At 42.2% G+C, this 24,773-nt stretch overlaps 2 protein-coding genes across 3 annotated transcripts in view; both read left to right on the top strand.

Moving 5' to 3' along the window:
* NUP133 (nucleoporin 133) overlaps positions 1 to 14,630 on the top strand; it is a 31,983-nt gene extending 17,353 nt beyond the window's left edge. For both annotated transcript variants that reach the window (XM_084513157.1, XM_084513156.1), the window contains exons 16-26: positions 11 to 133; positions 528 to 627; positions 995 to 1,237; positions 2,367 to 2,500; positions 4,136 to 4,294; positions 5,542 to 5,677; positions 7,504 to 7,622; positions 9,070 to 9,150; positions 11,291 to 11,355; positions 13,149 to 13,237; positions 14,288 to 14,630. In XM_084513157.1, the coding sequence (XP_084369283.1) occupies positions 11 to 133; positions 528 to 627; positions 995 to 1,237; positions 2,367 to 2,500; positions 4,136 to 4,294; positions 5,542 to 5,677; positions 7,504 to 7,622; positions 9,070 to 9,150; positions 11,291 to 11,355; positions 13,149 to 13,237; positions 14,288 to 14,424 (1,386 nt within the window). In that variant the 3' untranslated portion in view covers positions 14,425 to 14,630. The remainder of the gene's footprint in view (positions 1 to 10; positions 134 to 527; positions 628 to 994; positions 1,238 to 2,366; positions 2,501 to 4,135; positions 4,295 to 5,541; positions 5,678 to 7,503; positions 7,623 to 9,069; positions 9,151 to 11,290; positions 11,356 to 13,148; positions 13,238 to 14,287) is intronic.
* A 3,637-nt stretch (positions 14,631 to 18,267) lies between these two features.
* Positions 18,268 to 20,573, top strand: ACTA1 (actin alpha 1, skeletal muscle). The gene is made up of 7 exons (XM_084513155.1): positions 18,268 to 18,372; positions 18,462 to 18,602; positions 18,691 to 19,015; positions 19,153 to 19,314; positions 19,546 to 19,737; positions 19,852 to 20,033; positions 20,156 to 20,573. The coding sequence occupies exons 2-7, from the start codon at positions 18,474 to 18,476 to the stop codon at positions 20,297 to 20,299; spliced, it is 1,134 nt and encodes a 377-aa protein (XP_084369281.1). The 5' UTR covers positions 18,268 to 18,372; positions 18,462 to 18,473; the 3' UTR covers positions 20,300 to 20,573.
* Positions 20,574 to 24,773: the final 4,200 nt, after the last annotated feature.

Genomic DNA, 24,773 nt, shown 5'->3' with positions numbered 1-24,773 from the left:
CTGTTTTAAGGTGTCCCAGATAGATTCCATCTTTGAATGCTTACTGGAAGAGGAGGAGCAAATCTTGAAAGATACGCATATTGAATCAGTTGAGTGGGCCCAGATAGTTGTCAATGTGAACAACATCATTAAGGTACTGAACTGCATTAACTAAAATGGTTTTGGGAAGGGAGGGTCAAATGTTAAGGAATTCATTTGAGCTACTGACATGAGAAAAGTGAATACAAATTTTGCGTGCCTGAATATATTAGGAAAAAAGAGATGGTCCTCTGTGGAATTAGGGGCCTTTTCCTCCTGAACCACTGAAGAAGAGAGTTTGAGAAGCTGTGAAAGCATGTGTACGTAGCAAAGAGTGAAGAGCTTGTGCTTCAGAACAGAAGTTTCTTACTCAGACAGCGTGTACCTTTCTGTATAACGGAGAAAGAAGGGGCTATTAAAATAATGCTTCAGGATTATAAAAGACAGCATATTTTATAGCCATGTATATGCAGATGAACTAAAACATTTATTTCCTTACCTTTAAACAGGATATGCTGCAAGCTGCCTGCCAGTATCGTCAATCTAGAGCCTCTTTATATAAAACAGGAGAGCTTCCAGAGAGGGAACCTGAATATATTCCATGGACAGGTGAGAAATCTCTATTACTTACTTAGTAAACATGAAAAGTATTTTTTGTTTAGTAGAGATGTGTTCTGGAAAATGTGAATTCCAGTCTGAATATTAACTTAATCTTAAATTTTGTCAGTAAGAATGGGAGAAGCTGGAGGTTTGATCAATGAAACTGAGTGATTAAATGGATATGTTTAACATTAGAAGGAAGATGGGAGTATGTGACCTGCAGGATTATTCTAGTATTGTTCTGATTTTGACCTTAAGATACTTATTAGCTTTTATTTTTCTTTTTAATTGTACCTAGCAACTTTTTTATACTTCAGGATGGATTCCTTTGGTGGTGAGATAGTTGTTTTAATATTTACTGTGTTTTCTTTCCAAGCGTCTAGCAGCTTACGTGCAGCAATAACACGCCAGCACGGGATCATTCTGAAGATGGTGTATCCTCAGGTGGACAGTAACTTACGTAGCATTGTGGCTGAACAGTTGGTGGCACTGCTGGATTGCTTTCTAGATGGCTATGTTTCTCAGCTGAAATCCGTGGACCGACCTGCTGATCAAGAGAGATACAGCAATTTGGAAATGGAATATGTGCAGAAAAGATCAGAACTCTTGTCTCCTTTCCGTAAGTAATGTTTGTTTTCCTTTAATGCAAGGATTAAATGTTCCATTTCATGAGGAAACGATGCAAACCTAATAGAGTAAATGGTATTTGTGTATGAATTCAATTTGTTTCACATTTGCCTTCAGAGTATTAATGACTAGTTTTTCTGATTTAATGGGATATTTGCAAAACAGATGGCAGAATTCCATACAAGATTGCATCCATGCCCATACCTCTAATAAAGCATCCCTGCTTTAATTTTTTAATTCTGCTGACTTGTTACATTTTTGTGGCAGGATTTATGTCCTGTGCTAGATGACTGAAAATGTAATAGACTTTTGAATGTTTATATTGTTGATAGTTGGAAACAAAAATTATAAACATCTGAAACCTTTTTTAGTGTTTATCAGAAAAAGTGTTAATTTTAGAAACCTGATTATGTAGCTAGGCTTGTTTAACATGTCAGATGTGGTCAAGTCTTTAATGAGTAACTGACAGCAAAGCCCCTCTTGTTGAGTGGAAATAACTCGAAGAAAATGTACTTTAGTAAACTTAGACTTTATTTTTTTTAACTAATAATGAATAATACGCTATAAATAAGACTAAATATGTTAACAGTCAGTGATTATTAGACTAAACTTCAAGAAAAATCTCTTAACTGTCTCAGTTTTACTGACATTCATGGGCTATGTTAGTTTGTAAATACATAAGTTAACAGAATACTTAGTTTTGTTTGAGAGGAAATATGAACTTTTGATTGAACATAAGATTAAAATGTATTTAATAGAACCAAAAAGTAAGTTCAAGCAATATATTTTGAATACAGGTTCCATAGTGTTTAGTTGTTCTATATGTTATCAAAAGCTTTTGCCAGCTCCTTTTTTGCTTTGTGTAACTAAATGGTTATTAATCAAGATACTAAGTCACTTGTTGACGTCCGCCCCTAAAAAAGATTTTGTATTTTAAACTTCTCCCCCCTTGTACTGTGGAACAGAGGTGGTAGGTGTGTAAACTTGCATGTGTGTAGGGGATGTATGAAATATTTCCTTGATGTGAACACCTGAAATTTGTTTTCATTTTACTCAGACATCCTGTAACAGCTGAAGATGAGCATGTGTGATATAAGTTCTTTTTCTTCTTGGTTACATAGTTTCCCTGGGACAGTATCAGATGGCGGCTGCTTTAGCAGAGAAGTACTGTGACTTTGATATCCTGGTGCAAATGTGTGAGCAGACAGACAACCAGGCCAGATTACAACGTTACATGAGTCAGTTTGCAGATCAGGTACCTCTTTTTTTTTTTTCCCTGTTTCCTTTAGACAGCGTTTGATAATAAGTTTATGCCTGAAGTTTTGAAAAGAAAAAATAATAATAGTAATATTTGTTTAGTGTGTGTGTTTACATATACGTACAGAATGAAATGTGGAAAATTGGGACTGAGATTCATCTTGCAGAACTTAATGGAGTATTTGGACCTGAGCTTTAAAAAAAAAAAAAAAAAAAAAAAGTCAACAGAAATATGGATGTTAGCTGTATAGACAAAAGGGTTTTGGGGACCTTCGTGCATCACTTGCACTGTGTCACTCTTGACGTCTTTCAGCATTTTGTAACTTGTTTGCTGAAGTATTGTAGTCAAAAATTTTGTTTTATTAAACTAATGTAATACAAATTTAGGGATAACTTCCAAAAGAGGAGAGGAGATTGTTAAATGTATAAATAGAGTTGAGAAGAGTAGGAAGCAGAAGTGTCGCTGTGTTCTTTTTTGTTGTCATGTCAGTTGCTTGTTGGGCAATTTTTCCAATATCTGTCAAAATTCAGTGTAAACATTTTTACATGTACTGAAAAATTGGAAAATGGAAGGAAAAAGGTAAAGAGACTACTTGAGGTCAGGGAGGTTGGGGAAAAAGGTTTCCAAATTTAAGAATTAGTGACCTCAATTTTTGTTTAGCTTTCCATAACAGTTATGGAATGAAGAATGCTCATTATTAGGTTTCCTAATGAAGAGAGTACAAAAAGGGTGTTTAATAAGAACCATTTAAAGTATCAGTAGTGGACAGAAATGAAAGCAAACATTTTTAGTCGCAAGAATCAAATACACACACTGCTGAAGAATTCTCCATTTGTTCTCAGTTGTCTCAAATACTGGTGGTGCTGTGGATTTTTTATGTTTTGTTTGTTTTTTTATTACTTAAAAACTTTCTGAAAAGAAGTTAACATGACAAATGTAGAGCAGAATAGATCAATAGATAAAGTCTTCAGACTATTTTTTTTAATTGTTAATGCAATTAAAGCTTAGCATTATTCCAAGATTACTCTGAGAAGTCTAAATTAAATCATAAACATAAATCCTGATCAGTTATCTCACACTGAAGTTCTTGAGGATAAAATAGTTTTGAGGGATGTTTTTGGTTACAGAACAAGATTTATTTTTTTCTAACAATGACTAGGAGAAGTAAGGTTGCAGGTTCAGCTGGAGATAGGAGGGAATGTTTCAAAACAGTGATAGAAAAATAAGCTTTCAAGTATGAAACGAAGTAGTTAACACAGAGTTCTGAGCGGTGGAAAGGAATGAGTGGTGGAAAGGAACAGGTGAAGACGTTAGTTTGAATTTGTGAGTGAGGTGATACCTGTTTTCAATCTTGAGGGTTACCAAAGAATTTGCTTGGCATTTCCTTTATTTCCATTTAAGGACAAACTTGGATGCATGTATCAGCATCCGTAGCAGATGAATTCTTTAAAGCTTGTGTTTCTAACAGTACTTAACTCCTTTTTCATCAACAGTATTTTTTTCAGTCTTTTTTTTTTTTTTAAGCAAGTTATCCCATGTTGTAACCAGTTGCTTCACAGAATGTATTTTGCCTTTAAAGACAAACAAAATATTTAAAGGTAAATTTTATAATCTGTTTGTTTTCCTATTCAGAATTTTTCAGATTTCCTGTTTCGCTGGTACTTAGAAAAAGGGAAGCGAGGGAAGCTGTTATCCCAGCCTATTGCTCAGCATGGACAGCTGGCCAGTTTCTTGCAAGCGCATGAGCATCTGAGCTGGTTACATGAAATCAATAGTCAGGATTTGCAAAAGGTAGGCTTTCTTAATGCAACCAAACTGAAACATCATATGGTAAAACTTTCAACCACTGTGTCAGGTATATGTTCGAGTATGCAGGTTACCTAATTCTTGAACAAAGGAATGATGCTTAACTAGGTGAGCGAGGAGAGAAATGTCACAGATTATTAATGGAGTACCAAAAGCCCCCCTCCAGGCACCATCTGGTGCATCATATAAGCCACTGCATCATGTGATGGAAATTAGGGCTGCTTTTCAACCATGCAGTAAAAATTAGTAAGAAAAAAAACATTCATGTATATTCATAATTTGAAAGCAGTTTATTTTTAGAGGAGTATGTGGATAGATTAATGCTGTTTTGGTTTTCAGCTTGGTTCTTTTGTAGCCTTGTAGGCTGCACCATTCTTCTCCTACTTCCTGTTGGTCAGTCTTCCTTCTGCTAGATGTATGAATACTTTTCACTTTAACATGGATTTAGATTGTTTAGATAAACAATCTAAAGAAAATGGCCAATTCTTCTTCCAATTCATATGCACGTTCATTAAATATGCAAAGGATAGTAACATCCTATTATAAATTATAGGTTGAGAATCATATACCCATTTAAAATAAATAAATAGGAAAACACAAAATATAAGAGTTTGATCAGGAAGGAATCTATATATATTACAAGTAACTGAAGTGTTTGGGAATCTATTACTTACTCAATTGGTGTAGACTGAGTTTTTTTTATAGCAAAGCACTACGAAGGAGGAGGCCAGGATTCTAGAAGTAATTCAGTCTGGATTGCTCATTTCGGAGTAGGTGCTCAGAATTTTTTTGTTCCTTTGTCAGACGTACAAGTAAATTCTTGCACATCTGTTGGGTTACTACAGGGGTTGAAAAATAGTTATATGTATGCCAAATTCCTGAATTAACAAATAAATAATCTGTATGCAAAGTTGTTCTGTCAAGGCATATTTGCCTGGATTTTATGGTGAAGTCTTTAATAGAATCCCAGAGGAATAATATGTGAAGTTGCAGCTTATCTTTAATCACAAGATAGTTTTGAGAGGTGTTACCGAAAGAGAGACCTACATGTCTTCCTAAATAGTGTAATGCAGCATTTTAATTTGCAAGTTGCATGACTTCTAATAAATAACACGTTATAGTACTATAAATCATAAATAGCTGAGACTGCAGTTCAAGTTAGGTCCTTCTTGCCTGTTAACCTTCTGATGTTAACTTCTACAGCTGATCTCTCACATGTTTATTAATTTCAGGCTCACAGAACACTGCAGACTTTAGCAAACATGGAGACCAGGTATTTTGCAAAGAAGAAAACGCTTCTTGGCTTGAGCAAATTAGCTGCACTGGCATCTGACTTCTCAGAAGAAATACTGCAAGAAAAGATAGAAGGTAAGAAATAAAAACAGAGTAATGTGAAGAATAGATTAATGAAGTTACTGAATTAAAGTCACATTTTTGTGAATAGTTCATTTTCTGAGCATGAGGGCTCTGGCTTAATGGCATGAGGGCTCTGGCTAAAGGTTACATTGGGCTGATGACTTTACTCATTGTGGGAATGGTGAGGAAAACAGCATAAGGCAATAACCTCAGTATTCACCTTCCCCGGTGAGTTAGGACTGTGACATTGGGAAACTTTCACCTTTTTACTTTTCCTGATAATATGCTATTGCCATAAATAGCAGGCTGCAAAGTTGTTGGTTTGTTTTTGTTTATTTTTTTTTTTTGGAAAAGTCATTAGACAGTTCTAAAGCAGATGAAGCTTCTAAACCATTCACAACATTTTTTTATGAAGCTGCATTTTATATTTCATATACAAGGTAAAAATAAATCAACTTCTTAAAGCCTAATTATTGAGGAGTTACCAATTTTGAATTCCACTCAGGTCCTGAGACCCTTAGGCTCTAAGGAAATGGTGTATATATGTTATATTGTAATAGTGTTACCTGCAAATACGTAAATTTGTGATCAAGAAGTGCTTCCTCAGTACTTTCTAGCATGGCTAGCGGCAGTGTTTCATTATGATCTAACTGAAAAGATATTAATGGAAAAATTGGGAATTCCTGCTCTGCTTCATTACCAAATACAGCAGTTCCACTGCTCTGACCTCACTGTCACGCTTGAAAATACCCCTTTCCTACTGTGAGTTTGTGGAAGAGCAAATACCCTACACTAATAGTTAAACTAATACTGGCCACCAGGGGGAAGCTTTAAAATATTACTGAAGATTGTATCTCAAACTTGCTTCTATGAAACTGCGTGTTTATCTACGGCTGTTAGGTACAATTCTTGAATGAGGTCTTGTAGAAAAAGGCCTAGAATAACTGATAGCTAAGTAGGTGTCACAAATTTATTTTTAGATTGTAATAATAATTTATTGCTTGGCTTTTAAATTATAAAATGTTGCATCTAATCTCTGTATGAATGCAACATTCAAAATATATGCCAATGCTGATGTGACTAATCTCATCCTTAAATAGGAAAACCTTAGAAAAATGGGGAAAGCAAAGCTTTATTTCAAGACTGACTACCAAAATTTGGTGTGGATTTTATTCTGGTACACACTTCTGTATGACAGAGGGCATAGCTTTTTAAATTTATGCTTTTTGTGTATAGGCTTTGCATTTATAAAGAAGGAGTAATTATTTTTGCCACATTCTGCTCATCCACTTGAACAGCTAAAATACTCCTTCAGAATTATTTTTCCATTTTTACCATGCAGTGGACCTGGGAGTGGAATTCATGTACTGTGGGTGAAGTTACTCTGTGTTGATTCTGTTTCAGCCTAATAGGTTTCAGGCTGTACTGGAAAATAAATCCATTCAGAAAGGAATAATTCATGGGATGCAGCAACTCCATTGCACAGATATTCAGCCAGAATGTGACTCTTATAAATCATAGCCGGCTTGCTTTCCTGCCTAGTGCCATAGCATCCCTCCAATCCTACGTATCTGTTTTTTGGTTTTGAGGGGGGAAAAAAAAAAAGCTATCAGTCAGCTTTGCATTGGGAACCTGACTGGAAAGTAACAACTAGTTTGCTGGGATGACAGTAGTGCAGTAGAAGTATTTGTGTGCATAAGCAACATGTAAGTGTCCAAATTCATAAGAAATATTTGTAGACCTGAAAAATATTGTGACTTGGCAGTTGTTGCTGTGCCGTAGGATTTATTATCACATTTTAATAACATGAAGCATTTATTTCCTTAAATGACTACAAGAAATATCGGAACAGGAACGCTTTTTGTTACATCAGGAGACACTCCCTGAGCAGTTACTGCTAGAGAAACAGTTGAATCTCAATGATATGCCAGTGCTGTCTGCATCTCAGCTCATTGATGTAAGTATCTCCTGTTTTCTCCATTACATGAAGTTCCAGTATATTTTCTACTCTGGTGTTATAAAATAAATGAGATCATGGCTGTTTTTATGTCTTACTTGACTTGCTAACTGCCTAAAGATCTGACATATGAAATTGTTTATATTTTTCTTTGTTTACCTACAGCAAATTTCAAAATATTTTTTAGTGCAAAATTTCCTTGTTGCACGTGTGGTTTTGAGTGCTGCTAGGAGAAGCTGCAGATCAAATCAGTGCCAGAAGCTGTCTTTCTGATCTAAACCAGTTTTTGGAAATGAGATAATTTTTAACTTCTGTCACATCCTCAGTGGGGCAAAACAAGAAAAGCAGAGGGAACAAAGAATTCCAACTTAATGAAGAAAGATGCTACAGTCTACAAAAAGAAAGGGCTGGAAGCAAGAAGGGGCTTTTGGTCACCTGTTGCAAAGAGCACCCACAGTCTTTCTGTCTTTAAAAACAATGAACAACAGCAACAAAAAAGCAACTTGTTCCAATTCTGCCATCAATAGAGCTGACTGCTCCTCCACCCTCCTTTCTGGTGGGAGCTGGGAGCCAGTAGCCTTATTTTATCATCCAGTGATGCATACAAAAATATTTGTTGACTAGCAACAATATGGTGTAAAACCAACCACGCCTTGTCTGTTAATTTAGCAACTCATTAATTTTCTGTAATCTTGTGGAAAATTAGGAGCTGGTATTGCACCTGTTAGAATCTTCCCTGTTTTCTTAGAACAATATGAAGAGTCAATAGATTCTGAAGTTGTTACCTCTGTCTTTCAGTGAAGCTTCTCTGTGGGATTACAGAAGAGTAAGAAGTGTCATGTTTTGACAAGTGCTGGCACCGTGCCAGCGTTCCTTCCGAATTGTCTCTGTCAAACCCATGTTCTTACTTGCTACTTGCAATGCTAGAATGAAACTTGGAAAGTGTAAACAAACAGTGCATTAATATTAGTTTTGCTTTCAAGTACTAATCTAAAACGTTGTTTACGGGTAAGGAGGTAAATGAAATGTGAACAGCAAATGTACCTGTTTGTAAAAGGTGAAAGGCAGTACGTGTGCTTATGTACTGCTTCCAGCTTTAATTGCCAAAGTGATTCTGAGAGCTCATTTTATTTGTGGAGCTGAGCTCTAGCTCCAGTAGTCCAGGAATGTTACAGCCTTAAATGGCACTTAAATTTGAAACCTAGCAGCCTTATATCCAATGTCATTTGTCCACAGACCATTGTCATGTACGTGGAATGCTGCTCTAAAACCTTAAGTATATTCCTTACCATAAAAATACTTGCAATTGAATCAAGGCATATTTTCATGAGAAGGTCATGTAAGTGGAAAATACATGGTGGTCTTCCCACAATGAGTTGTTCATGATATCAGTTACATTAGTGTGTAGGCTAAAAATAATTCTCTACGTTAATCGTTCATGTCGTAGATGTACATATGTGATGAGAACAGAAGGGCCAACGAGTATGACTTCAAGAAAGCGCTTGATCTACTGGAATACATTGATGAGGTAGGAAAAGGTTTTGAAGAGTTTCTAATCCGGAGACCTTTTTTTGATCATTTAAGCGAGGATGTTGCATCTGTAGTTAGTTAAGAACATATTGGCTTAGTGTACGGTAGTTAAAAATAGTCCCTAATGTGTTTTTTGGTTTGTTTTTAAGTCACTGGAGATTTAATGCCAAGTGTGTTTTAGATCATTGAAGAAAAATGACACTCCTCTTCTTCAGTTCCCATTTATAGTCTAGTTTCTTTTTTAGAGCCTTGCTTCCCTACAGGCTTCCTGCAAACAGGACAAAAATTATCTGTTTTCAGTTGTTCAGTTCATGCATCATCCCTAGTGGCAGCTTCTCTAATTGTTTATGAGATAACGTGGAATAAAGGACACCAACTTTTTAACACGTAAATAGCACTGAACCACAGATTTGTTATCCTAAGCTCGAAGTGCTCGCTGCATCTCACTGTATGATCTGGTAACTTGCCAGGAGAAACTTTCCAGTAAGCATGAATAAATCAACTTCTGAGAAACATCAAACCAGAATTAAAAGCAACCTTCACTAAAAAGCAGCAGCTGTATTATTTCAGCAAACTATTTCAGATTTCTCTTATTGATCAGTTGGACTGTATTCCTTGGTAATTGAAAATGAGAGCTTTTTTCTGATTATCCCAGCTCGTGTTTGTCTGGGTAGGAGGAATCCAAGTTGAAAAAAAATAACTGATTTTATTAGTGCTTTATAAAACCATTGTTCCATTTCAGTAATGGAACTTCAGTAATTTTGGTTTGATGACTAGAAACATCTCTAACTTCGATTTTTTTTAGCTGCTTTTAATTTAATTTTTAAATCGAATTTTCTTTTGAATAACATTTATTTACTATTTATTAACTAGTATTTATTTATACATGAATCTGTTCATTTTTCTTGTGTTCACTACTATACTGTATTTTGTACCATGGAGTATTACTGCTTTGTCATTTACATTGAGTTGCTTTAAAGAGAAAGTAGATTAAAAAGAAAATTCAGTATAATTTTTTGACTTTTCCCTCCAATTTTACAAAGTAGAATTCGAATTTTGCATTAAATAATTAAAACATAATTTTTTGCAGTAAAATAAATCTGAGTAAACTCATTTTGGTTCAGTCTTTAATTTTAACTAAAACTAATGTTCCTCTTAAATTTTGACTCCCCATTTCACCAACATCACAACAACTATATTGGCTTTTTTATGTCTTTGAAGAAGGAAAAAGGAACATGAGATCTCAAAATTATTTTTTTGCTCTGATATTTAAGTCTCGTAACTTAGGTAGAACCATTCAGCAAATGATGGCTTAGCTTAGTTTTTGCAGAGATGAGTTCAGCTAAACATAGGGTTCGGTTTGGTTATCCGTAATGGATACAAGTGCAATTTACAGCACTTTTAAGAATGCATATGTGTTCACCAGTTTTCCTAGCTTTTCTCCAGCAAAAGTCTAAAGACAAGGCCCATCCTCTTGCTTCCAGGCTCCTAAAGGCAAGAGATTTTAGCTTTATGAGGGGAATTTAAAATATCTGTGATGCTTTAGGACATTGGGAGGTGAAAAAAAAATGCATGGTCTCTTCTGTCATGAAATCTTAAAAGGGTCTCTGACACCAATTATCTCAAAGTTTCTCTGCAAAGAATGGACTGACCTTTCCAAGACAAGTGTATATTTTTTGAAGACATTTATTAATGTAGTCATAAAATACACATCCTAATGGTGTGTGCTAATGCACGTCAATTAGCTTGGCCACACCAAGAAAAGAGCCTTGAGTTTAGTCACCATTTAAGAAATGTTAAAATAAAACTTGCCTAGAATAAACTTTTACATACAGGTAGTTGATTGTGCTTTGGAATATACCCTTTTTTCAAATAGTTGGTAGTTGGTCTAAAGCAATTGTGTGGGGATGTAGAAAGCCTGAGCCATGTCTTCAAATGGAAATGAACTGTCTTGAGTGGTTCAACAGTTTCAGCAGCTCATCTGTTAAAACAGGAGGTGTTTTAAAAAAAAAAAAAAAAAAAAAAAAAAGTGCAGTACTTGAAGAATCTAATTGATTGGTGTAATCTGTGTGACACAGTGATTGCTTTTTAAACAAATCTTAAAATTACCTCTCTTTTTTTCCTTACGTGATGTCAAGGAAGAGGAAGTGGATGTAAATGATCTGAAACTTAAAATTCTCTGCATGGCTCTCCGAAGAGATGGGTGAGTGCAATGTGAATAAAAATTACCAGGAGTATTTGTGATGGTTTTTCCAGAACTACACATTGGTGTACTATTCTTCAGCTCATTGAAAAGATTGAATTTCATAGTGTGAGGTTTATACAGTATAAAGTAACTGGTTAGAAAGTGTGTGGAAACCTCCATTTAAAAAAAAAAAAAAAAGTAATACTTTGCTTAGCTCACTGGCAACCTCCTATGCATTTTCAACACCCGAGAAGCAGAGATGTAGCCATACAGCTCTCATTCTTGAACCCTGTGCAAAAGTAAAAGCAGCGATCAATGTTGAAACTTTGAAGCATCTCAAGATGAAGCTTTTTAAGAGCAACTAATGCAGATATCACTTCTACAATTCTGTTTTCTTCCTTTCCTGTTAATTCTTTCCTGTTAATTTCAAGACAGAGGTATCTAGAATCCCTGCATGGCACCAAGCCAGTAATTGGTTTGTGTCCTGTCTACCCTGAACCAGGAACAGATTTGGATGCAATATTCAAACCATTCAAATTATGTACAGTGCTGACAACGTGTTGCCTGCTCCTCTAGCTAAACAGGTACAATTTGAGATCGCTTTGTACTAGTTAGTGTTTGGAAAGCTTGATCTCCCAGTTGAGTTTCCTGTCCAGCAAGGCTCACAAAGGCTTACAAAGAGGTCAGTCACTGTTTCAAAAGGTACTGTTCATTCTGTTCATTAGTGTCTGAAATGACGTATTTGATGTATTACAGAACCTACCTTTAAGGGTGGCATCTGTTTTCTACCTGTTTTTGGTTGAACGTGTTCCTGCCATTCTGGTAGGGCTCTCATTATCCCTCCTCCTCAGTGCCTAGGAGAAGGAACCATCATCACCCTTTCCCCCTTCACTGCCTCCTTCCCTCAGACTCTTCTCAGTAGGGTTAATGATGAAGATCTAGAAATTTTGGAGTGAAAGTGACATCCGGGGTAAAACTGTGGTTTCAGTGAAGTATGGAGGATTTAGCAGTAAGAGTCTGGGAGGCAGGTCCACATCTGAGCCACGTCTTCTTAGCCAAAGGAAAATTCATGTTAGTTTAGGAACTGACATGACTGTTCTCATGTGGTGGTTTAACATAGGGAGCAAGGAGTTTTAAGAACTGAAAGGGCAGAACCACAGCAAAGTAAGTTAGGCTGATGTTGACTTAAAGCTGCTACATACAGAGCTCTGTAAAAATGAAAGTGTTCCTTAAAATAACATTTCTCTTAGAAAAATGTTTGGAGCTTTCTTATCGCAGATGAGACTTGCATTCATAAGTTTTTCGCATTTAATCACAAATGAAACTCGTATTCTTGTTTGCCTGCTGTTACAGGACTGCAACTTGTATTATATATTTTTTTCCTCACATTTTGAAACCAAAATTTGAAACCACTGAGCAAATTCCTGCTCTCGGTTTATTCTACCAGAAGATAAATCTCTACTTTCATCTCAATCAGTAATTACCGAGAATAAGTAATTTTTGTCTTGATGGGTAATACTTGTGTTTTTATCAAAGAAATAATGTTTGTGTTTATGATTTAGAAGGCGGTAAGCATTTCCATTGTCCTTCTAACTAGACCACGTTATTGTAGTGCGGTTATTACAGTCCTACTCTTGGAATAAGTAACTCAAGATAAAGAAACCTCTTGCTCTGAGGTATAGCCAAGCACATAACGCTTATGTGAACATAATCACCTTTGATAACTCACTGGATTTTCTGTATATTTTTTCTTATTTGCATTTGATTTTTACCTATGCAATTCTCTTAACAAATTATTCTTTGACTTGCAGATGGTCCAGCTCAGAAGGTAGAGATGATCCAATTGAAGCATCTAAAGATAGTATATTTGTGAAAATCTTACAAAAACTATTGAAAGAAGGTAAAGTGTACTTCAGTGTGAACTTGAAAAGATTAACTTCTTGAAATGTAGTGTTTCAAAAACTACAAAACTACTTAAAATGAACACTAATATAAAAGAAAAGTAGCATAAGTGAATTCTTAGAGTAATACAAACCTCCATATGCATTCCACTAGATAACTAATTCCCGTATTATTATAATTCTCTCTGTGAAATGCTGAGGACATTAAAGAGATGAGCTAATTTCTTGGTTACAATTTCAGTGCCCTCAAATTATTGGCTTAGTAGGGCAGCTGTCAGATTTTGCATGGTTTTTTATTGCGTAGTAAAGCTTGTCTTCTGCAGTCAAATGCATATCTTCTGTAAGATAAAGGATTGATATTTAATCATCTGTCACTCAGAAGAGTGTGAACTATTTTAGCTTAAATGTTTTTTATGTTTTTCTTCCAAAAAGCAAAATCAAGGTGCATGCCACCATGACTGCCACTAAACTAAAAATGCCCATAAGAAGCTGTGGTCATAGAAGTTACAGCTTTGGGGAGGGAATGGCAGGGAGGACAAGGAATAAGCAACTTTAAAGTTTTAAAAATAAATACATCAGATTTTAATACTACTACAAATGCCCTCTTTCCAGATTCAAGACGGCACCACACCAGAAATACAAAAATTACATTCTTCAGAACAGTTCAATCCTATCAATTTCTACCCCTCTTGTGAGATTCTCACAGCTTAAGCTAAAATGTTGCAACTGATAACTGGAAGTATTTATTTGACTGATTTTATATTTCCTTTGTGAAATGATACATAATGATATAGATTTCATGTTTAAGAATTTTATTTTTAATAATGAATTTAAGGAGAAAATCACTGGGGAGCTTTGTTTGAGCAGGAAGTATTTTTTGGACTCAGTTTTACAAGATACCTAATTGTTATTGCATTTCTTAACGTGCATGCTAGAATTTGATCCTCTCAATCCCAAAAAAGGCAGAAGTGAGTGTTTACTTAAAATGATCTTAAACGGTAATGCAAAGTACTTTTATCAGTTTGGTAATTTAAGGTTTTGTTTTGCAGGAGTTCAGCTAAGCGAATATTTACCAGAGGTGAAGGACTTCCTGCAAGCAAATGAACTTGACCACTTGAAAAATAATCCTTACTTCGCGTTTGTGTTAAAGGCAAACTATGAATTCTACGTTCAGGGGCAAGCATGATGATTGACACTTTTAAAAATATTTTTTTCTAAAGTACTGTTGAATTCATGTCTACGTTTTTTTACATTGTTGTTTTGCTAAAACTTTGTAATAAAGGCTATGGAGAGTAATATACTTGGTCTTAGTTTTATAAACATCGACACACCACTCAGGAGAGTCGGGGTGCATTTTAAGGCAAAAGAAAAATAAAGTTTTCATTTTCCATACATCTTGTAAACTTGCTATTTCATTTTATATCTTCATTAGTATGAGTCCTACCTGACAGTCAGATACACAGACACGCGGGGTGAAATGTGGAACCCACCGAAGGAGGTGTTAACTCTTGCTCTCACTTCACAGGGGCTGCGATTTCAGTTCAGAGAACATACTGAAAACATTAACGCTGGATGATTGTATAGCTTGCTGAAGAAACAATTATATAAAATAGCTCCATTCCCAACACTCTATGTGCATTGTGCAATGTGTGGATATACCTTCTGCTGTAGAAACTAGGTAATTTAAATTTTGCATTAAAGATTACTGTAAGGAGAGCTGGCTTGTCGTTTGTCACTCAGCTTGTCAGTGACGGCCATAAGGCACAGTTCTCATTGGCAATCCCCTGCTCCAGTAGGAATGCCATTCTTTTAGTATTCCTGGTTTTATGTTTTATAATAATTTTTACAGTGTTTTGAAAAAATAGATGGATAAAAACCTTGCAACTTTCACATAAACTATATCAGTATTTCTAGAACACATGTTAAAAATGAGATTTAAGAGCTCACCGGGCAGTCATTCACTGTAACGGCTTGACTGGCAAGAAACCTAGAGAGCAGTTAATGGAAGTGAGAGTCCAGCATGATCGTCCTTACTCGGCGACTTGTTTCTTACTAGTTGATGCTACTGAGAGTCTCCTTTTTTTCTTTTTTTTTTTTTTTTTTTTTTTTTTTTTTTTTTTTTTTACCACCACATTGTCCCCATTATCTCTAATGTGGGAAGACAAAATCAATAAATCCATTTTAGTTATTCTGGGTGGTAGCAGATTTTAATTTTTAAGTTAAATCAGTGTTAACTTTAATCTGTCACGTTGCACCTTTCCTTTGCAAGTAGCTTAACATGAAGAGAATGAATGCAGAGCAAGTTGCATGCCCTTATGTTTTACTTGTCTGGCGAGATGCCTGCTGCAACAACTTGATCCAACAGCTGAGAAGGTCAGAAGTTAAATCGGTTGAAGAGAATCCAGTTTCTAGTTTTAAAAGCGCAGCTCCCCTTCCGTTGCTTCCCCTCCTCCCTGTACTAATACAGTAAGCTGGGCTGAGAGTCTGAACATGTTTGGAAGAATAGCTTTATCTAGAGAGGTTCTAACTAATATGGGAAAGAAATGCATTAGCAGTCATCTTCTAAGATTGTTCTAAGAAACGAACTCTGCTCTTCTGCTGTCTTACGTGGTTGATTATGAAGTGTGGGTCCAGCTCCTAGCTGTGGTTTCAAAGAAGTGGGTCATTTAAGGCATTAGAAAAATCCCACCTCTTTGTTTAAATATCACTTTAAAGGTGGTTTCATGTTATTGATAAACGTAACGCTTTAAGGGAAAGGGAATACTGTAACAGATGATTGATGTCCCCTGCTGAAATATGTTCTACCTGAACTTTTACTAGACACGTTTTGCTTGAGGAGGAATCTCTTTAATTGACTGTCCGCAGTAAAATCCTTCAGGGATATGTCATGCCTTCCTAGACTGTCGGCTGCCTGGATTCTGTTAGGACTGACAGGGTAAGCCCAGGAAAGCTTCCTCGAGAAGGACGCATTTCTGTCCACCCGTAGCTATCAGTCTGCTTCAAAGCTCTTGGCTTCCTTCGTGAGATGTGTTTATTCCGGTTGGTGTAAAAGCACTCTGCAAGTTCTCAGGAAGCGATCAGCCCTGTAGTCTTCACAATTAATGTTTTATTCTACTGCAGGGTTAGGAGGTATTTGGCATTTGTACAATGCCTTTCATCTGTCTATTGCCAAAACAGAAGGCTACGGGCAATGGGTTTACTTAAATAAAACCTCATTAAAATAATTTCCATGCCTAAACTGAAGTTAAGTGTTCTCTCGTGCTAGGAATGTTAAATTGGTTCACTGGTGTGTTAAGGAGCTTGAAAAGTCGGGGATTTGGAAATGGCGAGGAGGAATAGCCCCGTTTCATTATGTAATAAGTCGCTCTTACACAGAACTCTTGTCTCGGGTTACTGTATGGGGAGGATGCCTTCATTTACCACTGCATATCAAAGGTCAGGCAGGAGCTCTGGTTTTGCCACACTTGGAAACAATTAGGAAAGCTGGAACATAAAACAGCAGGTTTTGACTGAAACAGCTAAAGAAGTGTGGACAGCTCCTTTAGAATAAGGTGGTGTGTCTTGTTTCTTAAATAGTTACTTCTTCATTGATGGGCAATACACATGGTACAAAATGCTCATGCTTCTATCCTCTATTGTCATAAGAGTAGCAGGAAAGTTTGGCAATTTCCATTTGTGGTAGGTTTTATTAGTTGGTCGTTGTGTACAGTGGTTTTCTTTGTGCTCTCTTTTGGAAACTAAAATGTTTTCTGACTGACAGCCTAATTAGATTGATTTAGTGAGTCCAACACTGTCACTGTTTTGCTGTGGACTGTATTTGGGTAAAGAGAAAATGAAGAGAAACCACAGGGAAAGAGTAAGTTTAGGCTTGTGTCTGCTTTCCCTGAAGGACCATTGAGAATGTTTATCTTTCAGCAGTGTAAATGTTTTAGGCGGGATTTCTGTTACAAACACAACTTGATTTCAGAGTCACAGCCTAATCAACACGACTGACTGTATTTTGGAAGCCGGGAGTCTCACAGCTCTGCAAATAAATGTGATGGCTGTGATTCCCTTAAGTGCTTTCGGGCTTCTGGTTTGTGTACTGCCAGCTGTAGATGACAGAACTGAAGAATAATAACGCGAGTTGAAAAATAGCGTGAGGGAACAGCATCTTTTATCCCCCGTATAATTTAACACAGTAACATGACAGGGAATGAAAATGTATAGCAGAAGGAGACAGGGAGCTGCCAGAGGTAAAGAACGCTGCCAAGCCAGAGGATGTGGGCACGGAGACGAAGAGCTGCTCGCTTCTGCACTGACCCTTCCTGTGCTGCATGGCACGGGAGGCAATAACTCCAGCCCTGCCTTGCTTTCAGGTGGCTCCTTGCAGTGGGAACACTTCTGGTTTACTCTTTCTTCCTCCTCTCCTGCCTCCCCTGTGTTAGAGTGTAAAGGGATTTTAGAATTTAGAAGGGTTTAGAAGGATTTGCCTTGGCAAGTTGTGCCTTTAGAGCACAGTTTTGAGAGCTTAGTGATATGAATTAGTGGGGACTGTTAGTGTTAGGTCAGAGGTTGGGCTCGATGATCTTGAGGTCTCTTCCAACCTAGAAATTCTGTGATAATTCTGTGATCTGCGTGGCCTCACCGGCCGGGCTGCGACCCCTCAAAGCCTGGTCACCAGCGAAGAGCAGAGCCGCTTTGTGAAGCCTCACAGGCAATCTCTGACCAAACATTTACTTAACGTGGCGCTGAGGCGCTCCTCCTGGCGCAGCACCCTCACCCCCGGCTCCCACCTCCTCGCCACCGCCCTGCCCTGCCCTGCCCTGCCCTGCCCGGTGCCGTCCCCGGGGGCTGCTCCGCGCCCGGTGCCGGCAGGGGGGGAGCCCCCTGCGGCCGCTCCTTTTACGGCCGGGCCGGGCTCACCTGGGCCGCGTCCAGCAGCGCCTTCTTTGGGCAGCGCCGGGCCGGGGCCGCGCCGGGCCCCGCGGCCCAAATATGGCGACGGCCGGGGCCGCATTCCTCAGCGCCGCGATAAAAGGGCGGCGGGGCGGCCGGGCGCCCACCCGGCACAGCGCAGCCCCGGCCCCGGCACGGCCAGCGGGAGGCTCCTCCGCCGCCGCCCCACGCGCAGCACCGCCCGCAGCCAGCACCGGTAAGTCGGGGAGGGCTCGGGGCGGCCGCCGGCCCCGCACGGCGCAGGCTGAGCCGTGAGGCTGAGCCGTGCCCTGCCCGCCCCCGCAGCCCGCCCCCGCCATGTGCGACGAGGACGAGACCACCGCGCTCGTGTGCGACAACGGCTCCGGCCTGGTGAAGGCTGGATTCGCCGGGGATGACGCCCCCAGGGCCGTGTTCCCCTCCATCGTGGGCCGCCCGCGCCACCAGGTATCGTGAGGGGACCCTCAGCTGGCCGCGGACCCCGTGTGTGGACGCGTTTTGAGGTCACTCAGCCCCTTTCTTCCTTCCCCCGCAGGGCGTGATGGTGGGTATGGGTCAGAAGGACTCCTACGTAGGAGACGAAGCCCAGAGCAAGAGGGGTATCCTGACCCTGAAGTACCCCATCGAGCACGGCATCATCACCAACTGGGACGACATGGAGAAGATCTGGCACCACACCTTCTACAACGAGCTGCGCGTGGCCCCCGAGGAGCACCCCACCCTGCTCACCGAGGCCCCCCTCAACCCCAAGGCCAACCGCGAGAAGATGACCCAGATCATGTTTGAGACCTTCAACGTGCCCGCCATGTACGTGGCCATCCAGGCTGTGCTCTCCTTGTACGCCTCCGGCCGTACCACTGGTGAGTGCCAGCGCCCCGATGGCCCCTCGTCCCCGGGGACACCCAGGACGTGTCCCCTGTCGCTGCCACCAGCTCTGTCCCCCGGCACGGGGCTGTTCCCGGGCCGTGTCTCAGGTGTCTGCTCTTTGTGTTCCCAGGTATCGTGCTGGACTCCGGCGATGGTGTGACACACAACGTCCCCATCTATGAAGGGTACGCCCTGCCCCATGCCATCATGCGCTTGGATCTGGCCGGCCGCGACCTCACTGACTACCTGATGAAGATCCTGACTGAGCGTGGCTATTCCTTCGTCACCACGGGTAAGCACCGCTCCCTCCAAAAAATATCCTCCCTCATTTCCAGCCCTTGCACCTCTGGGGATGCTGCAGCCTCTTGCCCTGTTGCAAGCGCTGGGAGTGCTCCCTGTTGGGCGTTTGCGTGTGGTTAGGGGTCTGGAGACCCAGCAGACCCATGGAGGAGCTGCAGGTGTTCTGTTGCTCTTCTGTTTCTCCGTTCTTTGCAATCACTGATGCCTTTGCTCCCCCTGACAGCTGAACGTGAGATTGTCCGTGACATCAAGGAGAAGCTGTGCTATGTGGCGCTGGACTTTGAGAACGAGATGGCCACTGCTGCCTCCTCCTCCTCCCTGGAGAAGAGCTACGAGTTGCCTGATGGGCAGGTCATCACCATCGGCAATGAACGTTTCCGTTGCCCAGAAACCCTCTTCCAGCCTTCCTTCATTGGTGCGTGCCCATCTTCCCTCTCCCCTCCCCGGCAGCTCCCCCCTCTCTGCTGAGCCCTGGCACAGAGCTCCTGCTTGGCGCTGAGCTTGTCCCTGCTCTTCACCCTGCCCCCAGGCATGGAGTCCGCGGGCATCCATGAGACGACCTACAACAGCATCATGAAGTGCGACATTGACATCAGGAAGGACCTGTACGCCAACAACGTCATGTCTGGGGGTACCACCATGTACCCAGGTATTGCTGACCGCATGCAAAAGGAGATCACAGCCCTGGCCCCCAGCACAATGAAGATCAAGGTAAGGCTACAGCGTAACGGATCCAGGCACAGGTCTCCGAGCACAGCCTTCTTTTTGCCCTCCTGCAGCGCCTGCAGCATTTACGTGCACTGATCTCATCTCTCTCTCTCGGCTTTTTCTAGATCATCGCCCCGCCTGAGCGCAAGTACTCTGTCTGGATCGGTGGCTCCATCCTGGCCTCCCTGTCCACCTTCCAGCAGATGTGGATCACAAAGCAGGAGTACGATGAAGCTGGCCCATCCATTGTCCACCGTAAATGCTTCTAAACATGTTTACATGATCACTTTGCCAACCACTCTCAGGATGACAATCTTGTAGGTTCCAGCCTGCTGAGGACCTGCACCAGCCATGTAACTTTCTATTTTGTAACAATTTCTGGTTACTGTTGCTGCAAAGCTCCACGTGACACAGTGTATGTAAAGTGTACATAAATTAATTTATTTTACCTCGTTTTGTTTGTTTTTAAAACCAATGCCCTGTGGAAGGAAACAAAAAACTTCAAGAAGCATTAAATCATCAGTCATTCTGTCATACCCCTAACGCAGTTCTGTCGTCATTTCCTTGGCTTCTTCCATCGCTCACCGCCGTGGCACCTCGGGGGTGGGAGCAGGGTGGGAGGCGGTGGGCTGGGGGTTCTAAAAGCACTGGCAGGACGCCGTGGTCCAATTTTGGGTCACAAAAAGCTCAATTGTGCAGAGAGCAGCCCTGGGGTGGCTGCGTGCTGCTGCAGGGTGGGTGCCTGCTGCGCTGCGCCGTGCTCCTCCCAGCCCCGGGGGGAAAGGGTTACCTGGAGCTTTCCAACCCTGGAGCTTTCCTCACCCGCGGTGGCTCGCGGAGGATTTTATTTGGCTCAGCCTGCAGCAGAAGTAGCCCAGGCATGCCTGCGCAGCCCCAAGCCCTGATGGACAGAGGCAAGGCCGGGGCTGAGGGCAGGTGGCGGGTGCAGGTTAAATAAAGAGCTTTCCACTCCGCTTATGGGAAACCCGCCCGGCTCACCCCGTCCCCGGGGGGCTGAGGGCACCCAGGGCCACTTCCTCACCCTGCCTGACACCCTCGCCCTCCCCTGCTCATGCGCTGGGGTCTGCCTGCAACCACAGCCCCTCCCGGGGCCAGGTACCTCCCAGGGGGCTTCCCTGCTCCATGCGAGTCCTGAGGAAGATTTCAGGATCTTGGAGACAAAAAAAAAGACAAGCAGGAGGTAGTCGGTGACCTTGCACTTGGCATGTTTACAGGCTGCTTTGGTGGCACGTGCCCCGCCGGCAGTGCCGCGGGACGTGGGGAGCTGCTCACCACACGGCAAATCCTCACTGCTAGACCCCCGATCCAGGGTTCAGGCGTGGCTTAAGTGGTGCTATGAGGTGGATTTTAGGGCCTGCTTCTGTTTAGTTGATGAAAAGGCTGCTCTGGAAGTGCAGATAAAAGTTGGAAAAGCAGCCTCGTGGATCAGACAGTGCTCGCTGTGGGGTAGGGGCACAGCTCCTCCACGTCTGTCATCACAGCCAGGGTCCAAATCCCCCGACAAGAGGGGCTGGGGGGGAGCAGTGCCAACCTAACCCAACCCAACCTAAAACCTCACCTTTCCAGGTTTCAAAACACAACACTTTCTTTGACCTGAAACTAGCCTTTCACCCAGGCTTGGGATTTTCAGAAATCGCAGACAAAGATTGTTTGGAAACAGCAGAGCTGTGTTTTCACATGGGTGAAAATTCACAGTGACACCAGCCCGGGTCTGGTCCTCATTGTGCATCTAACAAGAATTTCATTGTCCCCCTCTGTTGTTGGCAGGAGGCTACGAATTGTCAGGACAAGCATCCTCTGTTTTGAGAGAGGGAAAGCATTAAATCCGACCAGGGAGGAGTAAAGATTTAGTAAAAGGATAAAATAGAGCTTGCTTGCAAATTACTTTTTTCTCCCAGGATGCCTTCAAAACACAGTTGTTCAAAATTTCGGATATCTTACAGATTTGCTGCATCTATTAATTAATCCTCAGGAAAAAAAAATAAATAAACAAATGGAACATTACCTGCTAGGGTTTCTTTCTTTGTTTGTTTTTTGAATGGAACAGGCATTTTTTTTTTAATTTATTTAAAAACCAGCTGAAATAACTGTTCAGATGTATAGATTTCCATGGTAAGTCTCCTGGGGCTGGAAAAGGAGCACATCAGGGTGGCCACCACCTGTTGCCCAGTGCTCAGTGCAGGGATACGCTCCCCTGTTTGGGGTGGGGGCACAGGGAGCAGGTAAGCGCGGTGCTGCCCTGCCAGCAGTGGGGCAGCCCTGTCTACCTGCAGGCATCTCCCGTGCTGTGGCTGCCCATAATGAGCAGCTGCAGACCTGTAGGAGACCCTGTTTTTTGTCTTTTCAGTACCTGAAAAATAAAGCAGCTTCTGATCTCTGTGCACTGGGGGAAGCCAGGGGTATCGCAGGCACACTATGTGTGATGGGGGTGAGTGGACACTTGGAGGAACATTTGATGTCCCCAGGGATGTCCTCCTTCCCCATGCAGGGCTCATCATCAGCCTCAAAAGTCCGCAGCCAGAAGCAGAGCTGGGGCCAGCGATGCCCAGACTTCTAGCACCGGCCACCCCAAGTAGTTTATCCTGAAGTGCCTGCAGGGACTGCAGCCAGGCTCTTGTCCCGGCCGTGCTCTGAAGCTGATGCTGGTGGCCTGGAGGCTGCTGTGGCCCCGGCTGCTCAGGGAATGCCTCAGGCGGCCAGGGAATGAGGCTCTTCTGTAACCCCACCTCGCAGAGCTGCGTATATATAGATCCCTGGAAGCAGCTTTCCTCCTTGGCACATCCCTGCAGCCCGTAATACCCTGCAAGCCCGCCTGCCCTGTCCCCTGCTGCCTCGCTCTCAGCTTCCAGCAGCTTCTCCCCACTGTGGGGAAAACAAGGTTTTGAAGCTGAGAAGAGGGAGAAGAGGGAGGACAGCCTTACAAAAGGGCTCTCGTGCTCAGGGATGAGCAGACCAAAGCCAGCGCCACCTGGCCTGAGTGCCCGACCCTGCTCGTGGAGCCGCCACAGCCCTTTCTGCACTGCTCGGCTCTTCCCTGAGGGCCTGAGCTGTACCTGTGGAGGTGGACATGCCTACTTCAAACGACACCTCCTGATCCCTCAGCCCAGACACAGAGGTCGCCTCGTCTACCTGAGTGCAAAGTACGACTGCTTTACATTGCCACTAACTGGCCAGAAAGCTGCAGAATGGGATGCTGCTTTCCTGGGCACCCCCACATTGAGCCTGTATTTTAATAACCAGCTTTATGGCTATATGTTTTCCTTTTGTTGAAGGATATGATAGCAAAACAAAAGAACAGAAAGCTCCCAGAATGCCCTGATCCCAATCAGTGGTGGTGCTGCTTCACCCCAATCCAAGCAGCACTGCTCCAGGTGATGCATTGTGTTTCATGCAGGAAGGGAGTGGTTGCACAGGTGCATTGGTTTTCTCTCCCTTTTTTACTTTCCCACCCCAAGCCCAACATGCTTTTCCTCTGTGGCCATGAACAGGTCATGGCTCTGTTTGTTATCAGCAAAGTGGCTTTTCTGTTTTCTGTCTCAGAGGAAGATGATGAGGAACAGCTAGTGTCCATGGAGGGTTTTGAGGTGTTGTCATAGAAGGTATTCGGGGAACGGGAAATACTTGGGATCCTAAATTTAGCTCTGAAAGTCATGCAATCCAGTTTCCTGGCACAAATACCAGAGAAAGTCTTGAAGTCTGAATGTCTTCCAAGCGTGGCCGCAGCCCCGAGGCTGTGGTGGCCACCAGAGGTGCCGGCGCCACCGGCTGTGCCGCTCTGCCTCTGCTCTCCTGCTGCGGGCAGGAGGCACCAGCAACCTGAAGCAACTCCACGGTGATGTTGTGCCATGGCTCTCACTTCTGTGCTGTGGGGTAACAGAGCCCTGGCACAGGCTGCCCACAGAGGCTGTGGGGTCTCCTCCAGGGAGATCTCCAAAAGCTGCCTGGATGTGGGGCTGGGCAGCCTGCTCTGGGTGGCCCTGCTGGAGCCGGAGTTGGGCCTGGTGGGCTCCAGAGGTCCCTGCCCACCTCAGCCACTCTGTGATCCTGTGATAACTCCTGTCAAATCCTGACCAGGCTCCAGAAACCAAGTGTAGCTCTGCCCAAACTGGCAATGGTGGGTTTCGTTACAGTCTGCAGCTTGCATGGGCAAAGGCTGACCCAGAAGTGCAGGCAGCCCATGGGGCACACCTGCTGGACGTGCATCATTGTTTAAAAATAAAAGGAGTAGGTTGCTGAGAGGGGAGAGCAAAGAATAACACGGAAAATACTGCAGGGTCAGCACATGGCGTGGAGAGTGCTCTTGCTGGGGCAGGGGGCTCTGGGCAGGAACAGCAAGCAGTGGAAGCTGTGGACGTGGAGGGGTGGCCATGGAAGGAGAAGGGGGCTGGGGTGATCGTATGGGATCATCTGAGATGATCGCATTAATGATGTGCTTCCAGATTAATACAAATTAATGCAGGCTCCCAGGGGCCCTGTATTGACATCGCACTTAATTTCGACCATCTGTGCAGGTTATATTTGCCTGATCACACCTTGCAGCAAAATGTCTGCCCATTTATCAGGTCTTAGACACTGGTTTAGACAAACTCTCAGTTTAACTTTTGGCAGACATGCTGGAATTGATTTATGTGAGTGATCCTCCCTGAAGCCACTGAGAGGACAAGGGATTTGGTTAAAGTTTAAGTGTTGGCATGATCCGGTCCCAGATTAAGAAATAAATCC

This window comes from Aythya ferina (genome assembly GCF_964211825.1).
Source record: "Aythya ferina genome assembly, chromosome: 3".
Taxonomy (NCBI): domain Eukaryota; kingdom Metazoa; phylum Chordata; class Aves; order Anseriformes; family Anatidae; genus Aythya; species Aythya ferina.
Note: the sequence above shows the minus strand (reverse complement) of the source record. Positions and strands in the feature narration are given on the sequence as shown.

Excerpts from the sequence above, each read along its gene's own strand:
- ACTA1 (XM_084513155.1), top strand. The coding sequence starts at position 18,474 with ATGTGCGACGAGGACGAGACCACCGCGCTCGTGTGCGACAACGGCTCC. Across the intron at positions 19,016-19,152 it reads CGCCTCCGGCCGTACCACTG|GTATCGTGCTGGACTCCGGC; the intron begins GTGAGTGCCAGC and ends TTGTGTTCCCAG. Across the intron at positions 20,034-20,155 it reads CCAGCACAATGAAGATCAAG|ATCATCGCCCCGCCTGAGCG; the intron begins GTAAGGCTACAG and ends GGCTTTTTCTAG.